This window comes from Cydia fagiglandana, chromosome 26 (genome assembly GCF_963556715.1).
Source record: "Cydia fagiglandana chromosome 26, ilCydFagi1.1, whole genome shotgun sequence".
NCBI classification, from domain to species: domain Eukaryota; kingdom Metazoa; phylum Arthropoda; class Insecta; order Lepidoptera; family Tortricidae; genus Cydia; species Cydia fagiglandana.
Window position 1 is genome coordinate 588,563 of NC_085957.1, and position 20,205 is coordinate 608,767.

Genomic DNA, 20,205 nt, shown 5'->3' on the forward strand with positions numbered 1-20,205 from the left:
TCTTTCCTAAGCAGTTTTGGGTTATAAAATTACTAATATTTATATCGTCAAAAATATTTTGATAAAATATTAATAATACTTAGGTACTTATATACTTAGAAAAAATGTGACGTCACACTAGGGGGGAGGGGTTTGCCAAATGTGACCAAGTGTGACAAGGAGGGGGGAGGAGTCAAAAAACCTAGAAATTTGTGTGACGTAATTAATGGATGACCCCTTTGGTTTGCTACTAGAAAACCGTGAGCAAAGTTGATTCCCCCAATTAAAAGGGCGGTGACATACGCACATCGATAAGGATTATTTTTATTATTATGGCCAAGTAACTCCTAAAAACATTCGTAGCAAGCCTGCTTTGTCAGTATCTCATATTTTTTTTGGATTTTGCGCATTTTTCAACTGACAAAGTTGGTTTGCCAGAGTATAATGAGGTAGAAACGATCCCAAGTACTTAGTAGAATTTTAAATCTACCACTGGCAACATTATTGCCAACTGACAGTGACACTTGACAGTTAGCGCCTCTTCGCCAGTGACAGCGCGAACTCGAAATTACGTGATGATCTTATCTTACTTTTCTCACCGTAGAAAATTTGAATAAACAAAACGATAAATTATAAAAATCTAGACGGCCACGATTTTTATTATTGTCACACCTCAAATAGATAAAAGTGTAATGTTCAGTGATTTTCCTTAGTGTAAAGTTTGTGTTGTCTATTTTTATTATACGGAAGTTAAAAGTGGAGATTAGCGTGAGTATAAATGCTTTATTTAATCATAACCTAATCGTGAGTGTTCTAAATATAGCGCTCGAGTTTTTAGTAGTCATTATAGCCTAGTTCCTATTAGATCAAGGTCGACATTTAGACTTTGAACTTTATACGTATGATTAGGTTTTTAAGTCACATACGATATTCTATTAGTTAATTTATGCTTAAGCGGGCGTTAACCCTGCGATGTGTGCTATCTGATTGGAATTTTATTGAAAGTTCGGTTGTAAAACTTGTTTTTTGTAGTTTTACAAGTTCTTTGGCCAGTGTATCTTTAGAGATTAGATAAGGTTGCTAGGATCCACGTGTAGACATTGCAAACCGAAAAGGTAATGGATTTATTTTAAGTAAGCAGTTATCATGACTTGCATGATTAAAATTTGTTGCATGGACTTAATTATTAAACTGTACAACAGGACTTATTTACAAATTTAAGTTTTTAAGATTTACCTTCGACCTTCGTCTCGGAGAAGACCACCACCGCCCGAGACCACGGGGCAACAGCATCCTCGAAATGTCAGAGGTAAATCTTAAAAACTTAAATATGCTATTAAGTCCCGTTGTACAATTTAATAATGTCTAAAAATCATGAAAGATTAAATCAGTGTTTTGTTGCATATGGTCTGTTGCATTTGTTTAAGTGTTCTGAAAAAAAAAATAGATTAATTCTCATTATTCAAAATTTTGAGGCCTCCACTTAAATTCTGCTTATTTAAACTTGTATTTTAATGATACCAAAAATAAGAAAAATAAATACTTTGCCAAGTATGCACATTATAGGTATTTACTAATATATACAATACACATTAAAATTGTTATATACATTAGCATTAAAACTACTGAGCCAATTGCATTAAACAAAGTCTATATTGATACATCTTTTTTGCACTTACAATTTTTTTTAATTGAAAAGGCTTATATGATATAGTTTGCTTTCAGGTAAGCATTGGCTGGCTTGAGTGTCTCCAAGTCTTATCAATTAATTAAATCTGACTAAAAATCTTAATAGATCAGGAGTTTGTATGTAAATTATTCAGGATCTAGGTAGGCCTGCCACTCTGACACATAAAAGACCTAAATTCTAATACTTTTTATCACAGCTATAGTTTGTTTTTTTTAGCATTAGAAATAAGGTAAACAATCTTGGTGTGTCTTTTAATTGAAAAACACATTTTAAAAATAAGTTACGTCAAATATGTAACAATTATGAATCTAATAAGATCATTTATATTCTTCTGCTTTCATACGTAATAGTTTTTGATTTTTAAAAAGCGTTTTTCAATTAAAAGACATGTCAAGATCGCTTACCTTCTTGCAAGTTCTTTCTAATGCTAAAAAAACGAACTATAGGTGAAGACACCCGAATTTTATTTATTTATTTATGTTTTCCATTGTGAGGCTACACTTCCATCAGATATGTGCGAGGATGTGTAGCGTGGGATAGGTCTGTTAAGAACCAATAGAATCACTTCATTTAGTGAATAGAATCAGGTGTTACTTTGCAGAAATCCATATTAATTAAAACCAAAAATATTACTTGCTAATCCGCGAAAAGATAACGTGCTAGTCAATCAGTGCTAACCCGTTATACTTACTTGTCTATTCCGTTGCCGGGCGTCAGACCGTCAACATCTCCTGAGGATGCCTCGTAGAGAGGCGAAACACATGTCGAGTATTGTTCTTTTGGTGGTGGTTTGTTATATTTATTTGTGTATTTATTCTTGCGGTGGGAGGGTGGGAACATTAATTGCATGTAAAAAATACACAAGTAAGTATAACGGGTTAGCACTGATTGGCTAGCACGTTATCTGTTCCCGGATTAGGAAAGTAATATTTTTGGTTTTAATCACTTCATTTACCTATCCTCGCTAGCGCAGCTCAAGTCGGCAATTTTATATTGGTTTTTACCAAACACATCCCTCGCACGTCTCTGGTGGCAATGCAGCCTAAGGGCTACCCCACATCTAGCGTCCCTCGAGCGTCGGCGTCTGGTCAGCGCCACTCAGCGCTATGGAAAATGACGTCGCTGCGCAGCGCAGCAGACGCTCGAAAGACGCTAGATGTGGGGGGGGCCTAACTGTTGGTGTTTGTTCCAGTGTGGTCAGTTGCCCGTGACATGTGAGGCGCGATGACGGCGGCGCCGCTGACGGCGTCCGAGCCGCGCCATGGTCAGTATTTATCTATTTTTCATTCATAATAAATAGCACTACCGGCAACAACAACAGTTTGTTTTTCAGATGGTCCAGCTGATCTGTCATTTTATTTAGTACAAAATAATAGAGAATATTACGCAAAACCACACAATAAATAAGGGGTCATCCATTAATTACGTCACACGAATTTTTAGGTTTTTTGACCCCTCCCCCCTCCTTGTCACACTTGGTCACATTTGGCAAACCCCTCCCCACTAGTGTGACGTCACATTTTTTCTACGAAATCGCCAAATCGAATTAAATAAGTACCTAAGTATTATTAATATTTTATCCAAATATTTTTGACGATATAAATATTAGTAATTTTATAACCCAAAACTGCTTAGGAAAGAAAAATAAACGAATAAAAACGATTATCGTTTTAAAAACTTGTTATTTAAATGTATAGCGAATAAAATAATTTAAATAAATTTTCGGTTACTGATGAAGTTAAAGTGACGTCACAAAGTTTGTGTCTCCCCCGTCCCCCATGTCACAATATGTCACATTTTCGTGACTCCCTCCCTCCCCCTAAACGTGTGATGTAATTAATGCATGGATGACCCCTAATAGTATATACTACCGTACAGAAAGGAAACTTCCTACAAAACCGAAGTTTGACAGAGGTTCAGGGTCGAATCATGCTATCCCTTTCTAACATATGGCACTATCCCTTTCGGCTATTTAGGGTTGTCTAAATTCAAGTGATTATCTTATCTGTGGTCGTGCAGGCAAAAGGCAGTCAAGTGGTGCCAACCCTAAAAATTGCTCGGAGCAATGCTGAGCCGAGTTTGGCCGAAGTCAGGAGTTTCGCACCCCTGGCAAAACTGCGTAGAGGGCGTCACTAGCACAATCACAGGGCCTACCGCGAAACACGAAAATCTAAAGTTCTGTTACTGCCTCTCTATCACTCTTGTATATTCAATCGATGGAGAGGCAGATAACGAAATTTCGATTGTTTCGTTTCGCGGTAGGCCACCTGTAAACAAACCGCCTTGATGCATCAATGTCATAGTGAAAACTTGTCAAAAAACTGTTCAAGGCCTAGTACGTATACGATACGTTACTCTATGGTTTACTATGTGCACTAGTGCTGCACTCTGGCGGCAGAACATTGCAGTAATACTCCCTAATTGCAATAGCAAAGGAGATTTAGATTACTCAAATTGTTATTGTGCTAGTCACAGCCTCGACATGTACAAAAAAAACGGACAAGTGCGAGTCGGACTCGCCCACCGAGGTTTCCGTACTTTTTAGTATTTGTTGTTATAGCGGCAACAGAAATACATCATCTGTGAAAATTTCAACTGTCTAGCTATCACGGTTCGTGAGATACAGCCTGGTGACAGACGGACGGACGGACGGACGGACAGCGGAGTCTTAGTAATAGGGTCCCGTTTTACCCTTTGGGTACGGAACCCTAAAAACCGTAGATATATAAGATACCAGGCGGGGTTTGAACTTACAACCTCCTTGGTTATGAAATAGGTAACTATTAAATTTGAATACCCCGTATGTATATGGCAAAAAAAATGTAATGCCAAAAAAATGCCTTACATCATTTTGGAAAAGATCATACATAGCTAGCTAAGAAGGCAAGGAAACTCGCTTCCACGTAAAAAAACGGCATCAAAATCGGTCCATCCATCGGAGAGCTATGATGCCACAGACAGACAGTCAGACATTTGCGTCAAACATAAAAAAACCCTCTTTTTCGGGAATAAAAAAAGGGTTTGGTCAAGATTTATTACTCTTAAACCACATTAAATATTATTGACGTTAAATTATCCTATAAATACTGATATAGGGATTCCACTTGAATTACTGCCAATTACGATTACAGTTGATATGCCCAAGTGGGGCTTATCATATCTACAGTCACACGAGCGTTGCTGAACCAATGTGGACCATATACGGCTTAGAAATAAAGTCCACATTACAACGTGTTCGTTTGCGTCAGTGTCACACTATACTCTTTGGTGTCACAGCATAAACTATTGAGGTAGGACCTTGATTTGGAAAATTTATTATTCAATCCTATCTATAATTCAATCAATTATATTATAACTCTAGATAGGTTATAGCGGGCCGAAATTGATGCGCTTATTGACTTCCATACCCAGTTACACCCCACTTCACTTTTTTTTACTTAAATCGCTGAACCAATTTCATAAAATTGAGTATATATTAAGATAATTTGAGCCCCGGGGAAGAACATAGGATGGTTATTATCACAAAAATTATCTCTTAAAATAAATGTAAAAAGGAAGTTTGTATGGAGAATCAAAAACCGCTGAACCGATTTAGCTGAAGTTACGTCTACATCTTTGATTTAGTTGAAAATTATATTAAACTTGACTTAGAACCCAAACTTAAACAATTATTAACCTCAGACGTCGCCGAGGTTGGAATGGTCGGACAGACAGACGCACGAGTGATCCTTATAAGGGTTCCATTTTTTCCATTTTGAGGTATGTACGGAATCCTAATAAAATAATTAAATATAAGCAGGAAGTAGGAAACGATGTGTCTTGTATAAACAATAACACACACATAACTGTCCAGTTGTAAACATCCTATCTGATCATAATCAGTCAGTCGGCCCCTCGATGCTGGAGATCGTGGTCGCTGAATCAATCGTTTAACCCTACATCTGTATCGTGCGGCGCGTCATCGTGAGCCTTGTCCGAATGCACAACAAGGACTGAAGGAATATTGGACACAAAGGAAGGTTGATATTGGACAGACTGGGCTGTAGCCGCGAGAGTTGACGTCAAAGGGTTAACCAATCGTTCGAAGTCATCGCTTAAAAGTACATGTTACTAAAGTGTATAAAGAATTTTGCTTCAAATTACTTTGTACTCTAGAGGATAAAATACATATAAGTTTGCAGACTAATTTCAAAGATTAAAGAAAGACTTCGAGCAGAGGTGAAAAATAATGTGTTAATGTCAATACCGGCACAAGCAGATAGTGCCGTGCGCCCGGCGCGCTACTGGCGGCGTCTGTTCTGGGAGTCCAGTGAGTTCAGTTCAGAATGTCCTTATTTAGTGTCAGTAAGAATGGGGCCGGTACAGCGGTGTCACGCGCACGAATTCGAGCCAATCGTACCTACAGTCTAAAGGCGCGTCTCGATATCGCGCGGCGGCCGCGCAAGCAATGTTCGACCGCGGCAAACCTGTATTTTGGCTCGCGAGCCAATTTCGGCACCATCTTGAACTCTACACGATGGGCTAACGCCGGCCACTCCAAGTGACGCATTTATGCGTTTAGGAAGCAAGTGATACCTATTGCTATCTCATTCTACCGCATGGCTACGTCCCTTGGAGTGGCCGGCGTTGGCCCGTCGTGTAGAGGAGCCATTAGACGGCGCGCGAACTCGCATGCGATTTTAGTTACATTGCGGACTGTTGGATAAGTCCAATTCAACCGACCGATCAAAACCCGTAATGTAATGTTATGAAACTCACATGCAAGTTCTCGCATCGTCTTAATGAGCCCTAGACTGCACGATTGGCTCGAATTCGTGAGCGACACCGCTGATTAATATTGACATTGTCATTCTACTTCAAAAAACTATAAGTTTAAACCAGCACCATTGGCTAAAATAAACTCCTGTCTGTCTGATGTTACCTATTCATGGTTATAGCGCTGCACCGATTTAGATGTTTTTTTTTTAGGAGGAACTTAAATCTTGGCAGAGGTGTAGGGTACAAGAGTCGGTGTAGCTTTTTGACCTTTAGATGCGCATTGGGTATAATATGCCTACTTGATAAAATAAACTATCTTTATCTCTTTATCTAGATAGATAGTTAGAAGCCAAAGAGTATATACTTGGTCAAGCAGATCTTGTCAGTAGAAAAAAGCGGCAAATTCGAAAAATGTAGGCGCGAAGGGATAGCGACTCATAGAAAATTTGAATTTCGCGCCTTTTTCTACTGACAAGATTTGCTTGATCATGATCATCTATAGTAAATATATTTTTGAGGCCCAAGGAAGGACACAATAGTTTTTATCAATCATTTATTCATCATCATTCTACGCAGACGCAGTCGCGGGCAGATGCTGGTATGTTATATATTTACAAATGGTCCAGCTTACTGGCTTGTTTGTTCCGATGATCTTTACATAGTTTATTCATGTATGTAATGTGTGTTATTATTATTTCATGTAGATAAAGTGTCATATCGCGCGCGTATTAGTGTTAATCAAGAGGGCAATGTGCACACAAACACGTCATTACTTATAGCCTAGTGTACTTACAGTATCTATTGCACAATACATCATTACATGTGTGAGGTAACACGATGGATAGTGGGGGCGTCATAACAATGTTATCTCTGCGAGACACACCTCTTTTATGCACTATATAAAACAGAAAATATAACTTAGGAAATAAGTTCAAATATTGGTGAGAACCTATAATTGGCTTATTGTATCACATTTATAAAACCTATTGACATGTTAACAGCTGTCTGTGTTGGATCTCCAAATAGTAATAAAGAAATATTTAATTAAATAACTATGTTGGTTTGTGCTTTTTTTAAGAAGTTACACTACTATATACAAATGAGTAATGACAAACGGAAATAGCACAGCTCAGCACAGCTCGGATCCCTCTTTTTCTCGAACCCTATCAGTTTTAGGCCTCTTTAAAAAACCTGTAACCTGTATTCTCACTTTCTACCTTACATTCGCCCTGGACTGAATTGGCATGTTTCAGAAGCGAAGGCGAACTCCCGCGAGCTGTCGCGCACGGCCACGGTGGTGACGTCACTGGCCGCGGGCGCGTGCGCCGGGGCGCTCGCCAAGACCACCATCGCCCCGCTCGACCGCACCAAGATACACTTCCAGAGCTCGTGAGTATACAACCACGCGGCTATAGTCCAGTACCACCGTGGTGACGTCACTGGTGGCCGGGGGCTCGCCAAGACCACCATCGCCCCCCCTCGACCGCACCAAGATACACTTCCAGAGCTCGTGAGTATACAACCACGCGGCTATAGTCCAGTACCACCGTGGTGACGTCACTGGTGGCCGGGGGCTCGCCAAGACCACCATCGCCCCCCCTCGACCGCACCAAGATACACTTCCAGAGCTCGTGAGTATACAACCACGCAGCTATAGTCCAGTACCACCGTGGTGACGTCACTGGTGGCCGGGGGCTCGCCAAGACCACCATCGCCCCCCCTCGACCGCACCAAGATACACTTCCAGAGCTCGTGAGTACACAACCACGCAGCTATAGTCCAGTACCACCGTGGTGACGTCACTGGTGGCCGGGGGCTCGCCAAGACCACCATCGCCCCCCCTCGACCGCACCAAGATACACTTCCAGAGCTCGTGAGTATACAACCACGCAGCTATAGTCCAGTACCACCGTGGTGACGTCACTGGTGGCCGGGGGCTCGCCAAGACCACCATCGCCCCCCCTCGACCGCACCAAGATACACTTCCAGAGCTCGTGAGTATACAACCACGCAGCTATAGTCCAGTACCACCGTGGTGACGTCACTGGTGGCCGGGGGCTCGCCAAGACCACCATCGCCCCCCTCGACCGCACCAAGATACACTTCCAGAGCTCGTGAGTATACAACCACGCAGCTATAGTCCAGTACCACCGTGGTGACGTCACTGGTGGCCGGGGGCTCGCCAAGACCACCATCGCCCCCCCTCGACCGCACCAAGATACACTTCCAGAGCTCGTGAGTATACAACCACGCAGCTATAGTCCAGTACCACCGTGGTGACGTCACTGGTGGCCGGGGGCTCGCCAAGACCACCATCGCCCCCCCTCGACCGCACCAAGATACACTTCCAGAGCTCGTGAGTATACAACCACGCAGCTATAGTCCAGTACCACCGTGGTGACGTCACTGGTGGCCGGGGGCTCGCCAAGACCACCATCGCCCCCCCTCGACCGCGCCAAGATACACTTCCAGAGCTCGTGAGTATACAACCACGCAGCTATAGTCCAGTACCACCGTGGTGACGTCACTGGTGGCCGGGGGCTCGCCAAGACCACCATCGCCCCCCTCGACCGCACCAAGATACACTTCCAGAGCTCGTGAGTATACAACCACGCAGCTATAGTCCAGTACCACCGTGGTGACGTCACTGGTGGCCGGGGGCTCGCCAAGACCACCATCGCCCCCTCGACCGCACCAAGATACACTTCCAGAGCTCGTGAGTATACAACCACGCAGCTATAGTCCAGTACCACCGTGGTGACGTCACTGGTGGCCGGGGGCTCGCAAGACCACCATCGCCCCCCATCGACCGCACCAAGATACACTTCCAGAGCTCGTGAGTATACAACCACGCAGCTATAGTCCAGTACCACCGTGGTGACGTCACTGGTGGCCGGGGGCTCGCCAAGACCACCATCGCCCCCTCGACCGCACCAAGATACACTTCCAGAGCTCGTGAGTATACAACCACGCAGCTATAGTCCAGTACCACCGTGGTGACGTCACTGGTGGCCGGGGGCTCGCCAAGACCACCATCGCCCCGCTCGACCGCACCAAGATACACTTCCAGAGCTCGTGAGTATACAACCACGCAGCTATAGTCCAGTACCACAGTGGCGACGTCAGCGCCTGTGATCTTACTGAGCATGTGTGATAAAAAGAACATTTACTCAATTGTATTTTACAAGCTTTCATTAGGTCGATCTGCATGTAACTATGTAATGAAATCTAGCAAGTTAAATTTGATCCATTTCCCGGTTTCCGATTGAGCTGAAATTTTGTATGCATGTATAAATCGGATGACAATGCAATATTATGGTACCATCGAGCTGATCTGATGATGGAGACAGGAGGTGGCCATAGGAATTCTGTTATGAAACAACGCAACCAAATTGTGTTAGGGATTTTTAGAATTGTCTCGATGAGTATTAGTTGTCTTTCGTAAGAAAAGTACAGTCAGCGATAAAAGCTTGTACCAAAAATGAAATTTTTGCCAAAAACTTATTTGTACTACAGTGAAACGCCGTACTCCGTTCGCGCAGCGTTCGAGTTCCTGAAGCAGAGCGCCCGCGCCGACGGTTTCACCGCACTGTGGCGCGGCAACAGCGCCACCATGGCGCGCATCATTCCCTACGCCGCCATACAATTTACCGCGCACGAGCAATGGAAACGGGTGCTAGGGGTCGACACTCCTGCTATGGCCAAGTGAGTATACAGGGTCATTTTTGGACCGTTATGGCTCCTCTACACGATGCGTCAACGTCGGCCAATCCAAGGGACGCATTTATGCGTTAGAGGGAGCAAGTGATATTGCTATCTCATTCTACCGCATAGCTGCGTCCCTTGGATTAGCCGACGTTGGCACATCGTGTAGAGGAGCCATTAGCCATATTGTGCGAGGTGATTAGGTAGGTAATACTGAACAATTTTAACTATGGGCCAACCCCGAAATCCCAAAAAAAAATTTGACCTTCCCATAGAAAACAACGACATCCACTCGACCAAAATGTCAAAAAATTTTTGTGATTTCGGAGTTGGTCCTATAGAAAAAGTTGTTCAGTATGGCCTACCTAATCGCCTCGCACAATATGGCTAACGGTCCAAAAATGACCCTGTATATAATATTTATAAGCGCCTGCCTGCCGTGAAATATCAGCAATGTCAGTTCGAGTGGCATTGCTATTCGTTGTGGTCAGGCGTTTAGTCTTTGTAACAGCTACATGCTACATCATCATCATCATCATCATCTCAGCCATAAGACGTCCACTGCTGAACATAGGCCTCCCCCTTGGACCTCCATTCGTACCGGTTGGAAGCCACCCGCATCCAGCGTCTTCCGGCGGCTTTAACAAGGTCGTCCGTCCATCTTGTGGGTGGACGTCCTACGCTGCGTTTGCTAGTCCGTGGTCTCCACTCGAGCACTTTTCGACCCCATCGGCCATCTTCTCTGCGCGCAATGTGCTATAGAGAGGGCTATGCTCGGAGTTTCTCTGCGTGATCGAATCAGAAATGAGGAGATCCGTAGACGAACTAAAGTCACCGACATAGCTCACCGGATTAGCAAGCTGAAGTGGCAATGGGCAGGCCACATTGCGCGCAGAGAAGACATGCTACATATACATACATATTATAGTATAGAAGTGCAACAAAGTGTCCAAACTGACGAAATCGCATCATTATGGCAGCAGCGCTAGAATGGCGCGAGTCACCGCACGCTGCTACATAATTTACCGCAAATGAGCATTGGACCCGGGCGCTACGGGTTGACTTTCCTGTTATGACATCAATTTTGTCATTTGTCCCAGTTCATCATCAGCCTACTCTCATCCACTGCTGGACATAGGCCTCTCCTATGGCTGGACATAGGCCTCTCCTATGTTTGTCCCAGTTAGAAATAAAATTGACTTAATTTTTCATTTGAAATATCTTACAAAGCTGTTTGAATACCACTTTGCCACTTTTCAAAGTAAAATAAACGACAAAAAATAAACAAAAAAAAATCTTGTGTGATTTTAGTAAGAGTAGGGGCATTAAATTGCTCGTTGTTTATGGAGTTAGAAAAACATATTACTGATCACGACTCAAATGTCACCCTGTATATTATTTTATGCACTACATTATTTAAGTAATATGTGCAATAGTTAGCACAAACAAATCCATGGCAGGCCTTCAAACGGTCCACCATTGTATCAGTTTGATATGTTTCTATTTTCTACATAAAATATTAAATTTCAAGGTGAGTGTTGTTAGAGTTGATAGGCTAATTTGAATACGTATGTGGCTTTCCATACTTCTATAGTGAAGCATAAGGACACAAGGGCCCTTAAGGTCCTTTTTATCTGAAATTCCAACAGAAATTCTGTTAGAAAGGTCCTTATTAGGGTTCCGTACCTCAAAAGGAAAAAAACGGAACCCTTATAGGATCACTCGTGCGTCTATCTGTCTGTCCGTCTGTCACAGCCTATTTTCTCGTAAACTACTGGACCAATTAAGTTGAAATTTGATACACATATGTAAATTAGTGACCCAAAGATGGACATGTTTTTTTATAATTTTAAAATACATAGGTTCGAAGTTATTTAAGAAAATAGCCAAAAAATTACCACCCCCCCCTTTAACTCCAAAACTGCTGGGTCTAAAATTATGAAAAAAATACACAAAATAGTTCCTTACCTGTAGATGACAGGAAAACCTATTAGAAATGTGCAGTCAAGCGTGAGTCGGACTTATGTACGGAACCCTAAAAACGCGAGTCCGATTCGCACTTGGCCGGTTTTTTGCACATAAGGACCCTTGTCTGATGGAAAGCCACATATGTATAGTTTATTTTCAAGCAAGTAATTGTGTTACTTGCAGGCAACACAAAGTCCGGCACCTGGTAGCGGGCTCGCTAGCCGGCGTGACGTCACAGTCGGCCACCTACCCTCTCGACCTGGCGCGGGCTCGCATGGCGGTCACCAGCGCGTCCACATACCCCACCATCGCCGACGTGTTCCGTAAGGTGGCCACTCAGGAGGGGCTGCGGACGCTGTACCGGTGAGCGAGACAGACATACGCAGAGCGAGACGACACTATCAGCCACCTATCCTCTCGACCTGGCGCGAGCTCGCATGGCGGTCACCAGCGCGTCCACATACCCCACCATCGCCGACGTGTTCCGTAAGGTGGCCACTCAGGAGGGGCTGCGGACGCTGTACCGGTGAGCGAGACAGACATACGCAGAGCGACGCGATACTATCAGCCACCTACCCTCTCGACCTGGCGCGGGCTCGCATGGCGGTCACCAGCGCGTCCACATACCCCACCATCGCCGACGTGTTCCGTAAGGTGGCCACTCAGGAGGGGCTGCGGACGCTGTACCGGTGAGCGAGACAGACATACGCAGAGCGAGGCGACACTATCAGCCACCTACCCTCTCAACTTGGCGCGGGCTCGCATGGCGGTCACCAGCGCGTCCACATACCCCACCATCGCCGACGTGTTCCGTAAGGTGGCCACTCAGCAGGGGCTGCGGACGCTGTACCGGTGAGCGAGACAGACATACGCAGAGCGACGCGATACTATCAGCCACCTACCCTCTCGACCTGGCGCGGGCTCGCATGGCGGTCACCAGCGCGTCCACATACCCCACCATCGCCGACGTGTTCCGTAAGGTGGCCACTCAGCAGGGGCTGCGGACGCTGTACCGGTGAGTGAGACAGACATACGTCAGAGGGAGACAGAGAGTGCGTGTTGGCGACACCGCTTATTCTCATAGTAATCCAGCCATCAGCTTATTTAGTTTTTACTGTCTTTTTATAGTTTGGCGAGCCATTTCTGTAGAAAACGGTGTCAAATTTTAAAAATGTAGGTGCTAAGGGTTGATCTACCATAGAACATTTGAGTGTCACGCCTTTTTTTAGTGGCAAAGTGTGTGTTGCCGGCGTAGGGTGATTGCGCCAGTTTACCGTCCGGTGTCAGTTTCCGTCCACTTGACGGATTAATAAACAATACAATTCATTTATAATTTGCTACTTGCGAAATATACTTTTTATGTAGATAGATACATTGTTTAGATATTAAGGACTGCAATAAGTCCAAATTTGTGCAGCAATGAATGTTTATATTCTAATTTCGTCAAGTGGACGAAAACTAGCGCAATGACCCTATATTACTTATTTTATTTAGTTTCACCTGACCGTTGTCTGTGTGTAATCAAATCTTGCAAGTAAAATTTGATCCACTTCCCGGTTTCCGATTGAGCTGAAATTTTGCATTCATACGTAAGGGTGACAGTGCAATATTATGGTGTCTTCGAGCTGATCTGATGATAGTGACCGGAGGTGGCCATAGGAACTCTGTGATAAAACAACGAAACCTAATTGTGTTTGGGGTTCTTAGAATTGTCTCGATGAGTATTAGTTGCCTGTGGAAAAAAAAGTACATACATAAAAGCTTGTACCAAAAATATTTTTTTTACCAAAAACTTATGTCTGTGGTACCGGCTGATGTAATGTTAGGAGAGAAAACACCATACATCATTAAATAAAGGATTTAATACATAAACACGGAAGAAACAGGCGTAGCTTCAAGTAAATCACACTCCGACGCAGCCATGGCGGGCGGCGGTCCGCTTCTCCCAGTCCGAGTCGCGCCAATCGTCGTGTCACAATTGACACCGACCTTAGGGCAGCGTTCGAGGAAACCACATAATTGGTTATCAGTAAGGAATGTGGTTTTTTATTTTATTTTATTTAAAGGCTCACCAACAGTTATAACATTGAAGCTTACATCGACACAAACGATAACAACATGTTGAATGTATAAGTAATGACTGGTAAACATCACATGGTGCCCTACGTATATGTGTGTGGTATCGGCTGACGTAATGGATGTGGTTGCAGGGGCTACCCCGCGACCGTGCTGGGAGTGGTGCCCTACGTATATGTGTGTGGTATCGGGTGACGTAATGGATGTGGTTGCAGGGGCTACCCGGCGACCGTGCTGGGAGTGGTGCCCTACGTATATGTGTGTGGTATCGGCTGACGTAATGGATGTGGTTGCAGGGGCTACCCGGCGACCGTGCTGGGAGTGGTGCCCTACGTATATGTGTGTGGTACCGGCTGACGTAATGGATGTGGTTGCAGGGGCTACCCGGCGACGGTGCTGGGCGTGGTGCCCTGCGTATATGTGTGTGGTATCGGCTGACGTAATGGATGTGGTTGCAGGGGCTACCCGCGACCTTGCTGGGAGTGGTGCCCTGCGTATATGTGTGTGGTATCGGCTGACGTAATGGATGTGGTTGCAGGGGCTACCCCGCGACCTTGCTGGGAGTAGTGCCCTGCGTATATGTGTGTGGTACCGGCTGACGTAATGGATGTGGTTGCAGGGGCTACCCCGCGACCTTGCTGGGAGTAGTGCCCTGCGTATATGTGTGTGGTATCGGCTGACGTAATGGATGTGGTTGCAGGGGCTACCCCGCGACCTTGCTGGGAGTGGTGCCCTGCGTATATGTGTGTGGTACCGGCTGACGTAATGGATGTGGTTGCAGGGGCTACCCCGCGACCGTGCTGGGAGTGGTGCCCTGCGTATATGTGTGTGGTATCGGCTGACGTAATGGATGTGGTTGCAGGGGCTACCCGGCGACGGTGCTGGGAGTAGTGCCCTGCGTATATGTGTGTGGTACCGGCTGACGTAATGGATGTGGTTGCAGGGGCTACCCGGCGACGGTGCTGGGAGTGGTGCCCTGCGTATATGTGTGTGGTACCGGCTGACGTAATGGATGTGGTTGCAGGGGCTACCCCGCGACCGTGCTGGGAGTGGTGCCCTGCGTATATGTGTGTGGTACCGGCTGACGTAATGGATGTGGTTGCAGGGGCTACCCCGCGACCGTGCTGGGAGTGGTGCCCTGCGTATATGTGTGTGGTATCGGCTGACGTAATGGATGTGGTTGCAGGGGCTACCCGGCGACGGTGCTGGGCGTGGTGCCGTACGCGGGGGTCTCCTTCTTCACATACGACACGCTCAAGAGGACATACTTCGGTGAGTTTAGCACATACGGACTGTCGGACATACGCGTTGTATTTTATGTTTAACTCTTACGCGTCTTTCCTGTAGACATCGGAAAGTTAAGAGAATAAGTATGAGTATGAATCAAAAGATTATACACCGTGTTTTTATTGAATTCCGTTAACTTCGGGGTATGGTTAAGTACGTTTAAGAGAACTAAATGGCATAGTTAATTTTCAAAAAAATATTTTTTTGAAAATTAAAAAAATAGGTTTAAAAAGTAATTAAATGTAGCATGTAGCGTTGTTGTAACAAGGGCATTACATTTAACTCAATAAGCAAACAATTGAAATCTGTAACATCAATGTCATTTCGAACATCGATCGACCGAGATTGTACTTAAGTTTAGTAGCAAATGTATGAACTCATTCTAAACACTAATCAATATGTAAACCGGCCCTAAGGCAAGTGTACACGCTTGTAGAGGCCTTAAAGGAAAAAAATAAAATATTGATTATCTCCAAAATGGAGTTAATTAGAATATCGGTGTCTTTGAGGAAGTTACTTGATTTAAGCTCAGGAATGCACCCTTGAAATTAACGGAAAAAAAAAAACACGGTGTATATATGCTGCGCAGCAGGCGAAATATTTTTTTTCAGTTATGTATCTTACCGGTTTGTACCAAATAGTTTCTTGGGACATACGAGTATGAACGAAATGTCATTTGATTTTTACCAATCGCTTTTCGCTAACGGAAAACACCGCGTGAAAAAACCGGACTGATCTCAATAAGGCTTCGTTTCTCTCCTTCTTTGCATGTCAGATCAGAGTTGCTTTTGTAGAAGCTAAAGCCTGCCAATAGGGAGTATTACTGCAATAATCTGCCGCCAGAGTGCAGCACTAATTTGCTTAGTAAACCATAGAGTAACTTATACGATATGATGTGTCATTGATGATGTCAATGAGGTTTGTTTACTGTATGTGCTAGTGATGCCACCTATGCATATATTCCATATTCGAAGCTAAGGCTGCCGAGCAGTCCCCTGGTTCGTCAAGAGAGCCGAGACCAAATACCGTCACAAAACTGACTGTTTGTTCCCAGAATACTCAGGCAAGCAGCAGAGCAGCGTTTTAAACGTGGCGTTCGGAGGCGCGGCCGGCGCGCTCGGCCAGACCGCCTCCTACCCGCTCGACATAGTGCGCCGGCGCATGCAGACCGCCCCTAGGCGACCAGACGGCTCCTACCCCTACAGAAACATATCCAGTGCCATCAGAGATGTGTACAGGTGAGGGACACTAGGCCAGACCGCCTCCTACTCGCTCGACATAGTGCGCCGGCGCATGCAGACCGCCCCTAGGCGACCAGACGGGTCCTACCCCTACAGAAACATATCCAGTGCCATCAGAGATGTGTTCAGGTGAGGGACACTAGGCCAGACCGCCTCCTACCCGCTCGACATAGTGCGCCGGCGCATGCAGACCGCCCCTAGGCGACCAGACGGCTCCTACCCCTACAGAAACATATCCAGTGCCATCAGAGATGTGTACAGGTGAGGGACACTAGGCCAGACCGCCTCCTACTCGCTCGACATAGTGCGCCGGCGCATGCAGACCGCCCCTAGGCGACCAGACGGGTCCTACCCCTACAGAAACATATCCAGTGCCATCAGAGATGTGTTCAGGTGAGGGACACTAGGCCAGACCGCCTCCTACCCGCTCGACATAGTGCGCCGGCGCATGCAGACCGCCCCTAGGCGACCAGACGGCTCGTACCCCTACAGAAACATATCCAGTGCCATCAGAGATGTGTACAGGTGAGGAACACTAGGCCAGACCGCCTCCTACTCGCTCGACATAGTGCGCCGGCGCATGCAGACCGCCCCTAGGCGACCAGACGGCTCCTACCCCTACAGAAACATATCCAGTGCCATCAGAGATGTGTACAGGTGAGGGACACTAGGCCAGACCGCGTCCTACTCGCTCGACATAGTGCGCCGGCGCATGCAGACCGCCCCTAGGTGACCAGACGGCTCCTACCCCTACAGAAACATATCCAGTGCCATCAGAGATGTGTACAGGTGAGGAATACTAGGCCAGACCGCCTCCTACCCGCTCGACATAGTGCGCCGGCGCATGCAGACCGCCCCTAGGCGACCAGACGGCTCCTACCCACCCCTACAGAAACATATCCAGTGCCATCAGAGATGTGTACAGGTGAGGGACACTAGGCCAGACCGCCTCCTACTCGCTCGACATAGTGCGCCGGCGCATGCAGACCGCCCCTAGGCGACCAGACGGCTCCTACCCCTACAGAAACATATCCAGTGCCATCAGAGATGTGTACAGGTGAGGGACACTAGGCCAGACCGCCTCCTACTCGCTCGACATAGTGCGCCGGCGCATGCAGACCGCCCCTAGGTGACCAGACGGCTCCTACCCCTACAGAAACATATCCAGTGCCATCAGAGATGTGTACAGGTGAGGAATACTAGGCCAGACCGCCTCCTACCCGCTCGACATAGTGCGCCGGCGCATGCAGACCGCCCCTAGGCGACCAGACGGCTCCTACCCCTACAGAAACACCCACACGCTGTATATATTAACAAATTGATTAAACATACAAATTATAAACCAAAATAAACCTAAGAATGAGTAAAACTAACTTAACAAATAAAATATTACCCCCCACTCTGATTATCTCCCGGATCAAATGTGCCAAAAATACTGGCGGCATTACCCAGCTGAATGGACAGTGATGTACTCGTATGTTGGATAAGGAAAGAACCAGAGCGAGGGTCGCAGCCCCTATGCCTTAAACGGCGTCCTATATCCTTAATAAAGGCATTGGCCTTGGCACACCAAGGCCCCGCCGTCTCGACGGCAACCGGGACAAAATTAGCCGATTATATTTATTTATGAAAAATAACTTTGTTGAGTAGAGTCAAATGGAGAGAGCTACACCGACAAGAGTCCAACTCTTAAATTTACGACGACGAACTTTGTTGACAGAGCGGAGGGCTGGCGCGGCTTCTTCAAGGGGCTCAGCATGAACTGGGTGAAGGGCCCCGTCGCCGTCGGCATCTCCTTCGCGACCTACGACAAGATCAAGACCACCCTCCGAGAGCTCGCGCTCACGCTGCAGTAGCCCTTTATATGTCAGTGCGCGCATATACGACAGCAAAAATCGCAGCGATTTTAAAATTGTGATTTGTCACATAATATTTTTCCGCGACCGCTCGCGACGCGATTGTCGCAAAGTGAATTGCAGCATACGGAGTTGTATGGCCCCGCGCGCACTGCGATAGTAAAATCGCACCGTGGACCTCAGTCGGCTTTTCGCTCTCCAAGCGTCAACATATCGGAACCTGTTTTTCCAATGGAGTCACAAGATGAGACGCTAGATGTTGACCGTTTAATTATGGAAATAGAAGGAGATCACCTTTGTGGTATAAATACTCAAAGTCATACAGCGATTGCATATTGAAGACACTTTTCACGACAAGCGACTGGTACGAAAGCCATGTTGAGATTGAACAAATCGTCGACTTTTTCATCGCTGTGCGCGCAGTGAATTTTCTGCGTTATATTAGAGCGCGATTCTAAAATCGTGTCGCAAAAATTAAAATCGTGGTGCGCGCTTGGCCTCAGGGATACGGTATCGTTGGGTACTTTCCTACGTAAAATAAATTATTTCACACTGCACGAAATAAAACACCAGATTATTATTAGAAAAACTGTAGCGATGCTACATATTTGCCTAGGATAAATACATGCTTTTCCATACAAGATAACCGGTACAACATGACTGTCGCATTTCCAACAAAATAACATACACCAGAGTATGACACTTATGTAAAACTATAATGTACCTTCTCAGCTGTAGGTTGTTTAGCATATCCTGCCTCCTGGTTAGCTGGTTTCGAAGAAACAAGTCTAAAGAGTATGCCACTTGAACGGAACTTGTCACCCAAATTGCGCGGAGGTCGTTGAACCAAACCTGGCTTCATGCATATCAAAATGATCCTCCTAGTCTACCTAAACTGCTCAAATAGGTCACTTCCTAATTTAATTAGTATTTTAGAATCATTTTCGGAATTTTTATGAAACATAAATAAGGTTGAAATTTTGACAGGAGAACTGTCAGAGAGTAGACTATGCGTTTAGTTACCGCATCGGAAAGAAGGTATTCTGAATGAAACAAGGTAGAAAACGTACGATAAAAATATAATTATTAGTAATTATTATTAACCACTTAAAATAATACAAGTATTAAGGAACATTGATATTTTTTCGAGAGTCATATGATTTGGAAAAGGTTTAAGTTGGTTTGACGTTTGATGCGTCGATATGGATCGAAACGGAGGGCTGGGGATTTTTCTAGAATCGACAATGGATGGAGGGTTGGTACTGGGGCACGCTAGCATTTATACAGCTCCTAATTGAATATCGAAATAAACCGCCTCGCCCCCTTCCGCCGCCTGCCCTGGCCGGTGGAAGATTGGGATATATGTAAAGTGCGCCGTGTGTGTGTGTGTTGTGCGCGAAAAGGGCGTAGCCCACCGAGTGCTTTCCGTGCCGCCGGCGAGCGCAAGCATGCTTTTCGCGCACAACACACACACACACGGCGCACTTTACATATATCCCAATCTTCCACCGGCCAGGGCAGGCGGCGGAAGGGGGCGAGGCGGTTTATTTCGATATTCAATTAGGAGCTGTATAAATGCTAGCGTGCCCCAGTACCAACCCTCCATCCATTGTCGATTCTAGAAAAATCCCCAGCCCTCCGTTTC

The 20,205-nt window shown here is 45.6% G+C and overlaps 1 protein-coding gene across 1 annotated transcript; it reads left to right on the forward strand.

Annotated features, from left to right (window-relative positions):
- The first annotated feature begins 491 nt into the window (after positions 1–491).
- On the forward strand, positions 492–19,987 carry LOC134677587 (mitochondrial coenzyme A transporter SLC25A42). Its single transcript, XM_063536065.1, has 8 exons — positions 492–747; positions 2,862–2,933; positions 7,681–7,816; positions 9,944–10,132; positions 12,284–12,463; positions 15,363–15,448; positions 16,518–16,701; positions 18,425–19,987. Exons 2-8 carry the CDS (start codon positions 2,894–2,896, stop codon positions 18,558–18,560), a joined length of 951 nt encoding a protein of 316 aa, XP_063392135.1. The 5' UTR covers positions 492–747; positions 2,862–2,893; the 3' UTR covers positions 18,561–19,987.
- Positions 19,988–20,205: the final 218 nt, after the last annotated feature.

Bases quoted from the DNA above. Each gene is read 5' to 3' on its own strand.
- LOC134677587 (XM_063536065.1), top strand. From the start codon at position 2,894: ATGACGGCGGCGCCGCTGACGGCGTCCGAGCCGCGCCATG. The intron at 10,133-12,283 runs GTGAGTATACAG...TGTTACTTGCAG, and splicing joins GACACTCCTGCTATGGCCAA to GCAACACAAAGTCCGGCACC. The intron at 12,464-15,362 runs GTGAGCGAGACA...ATGTGGTTGCAG, and splicing joins GGGCTGCGGACGCTGTACCG to GGGCTACCCGGCGACGGTGC.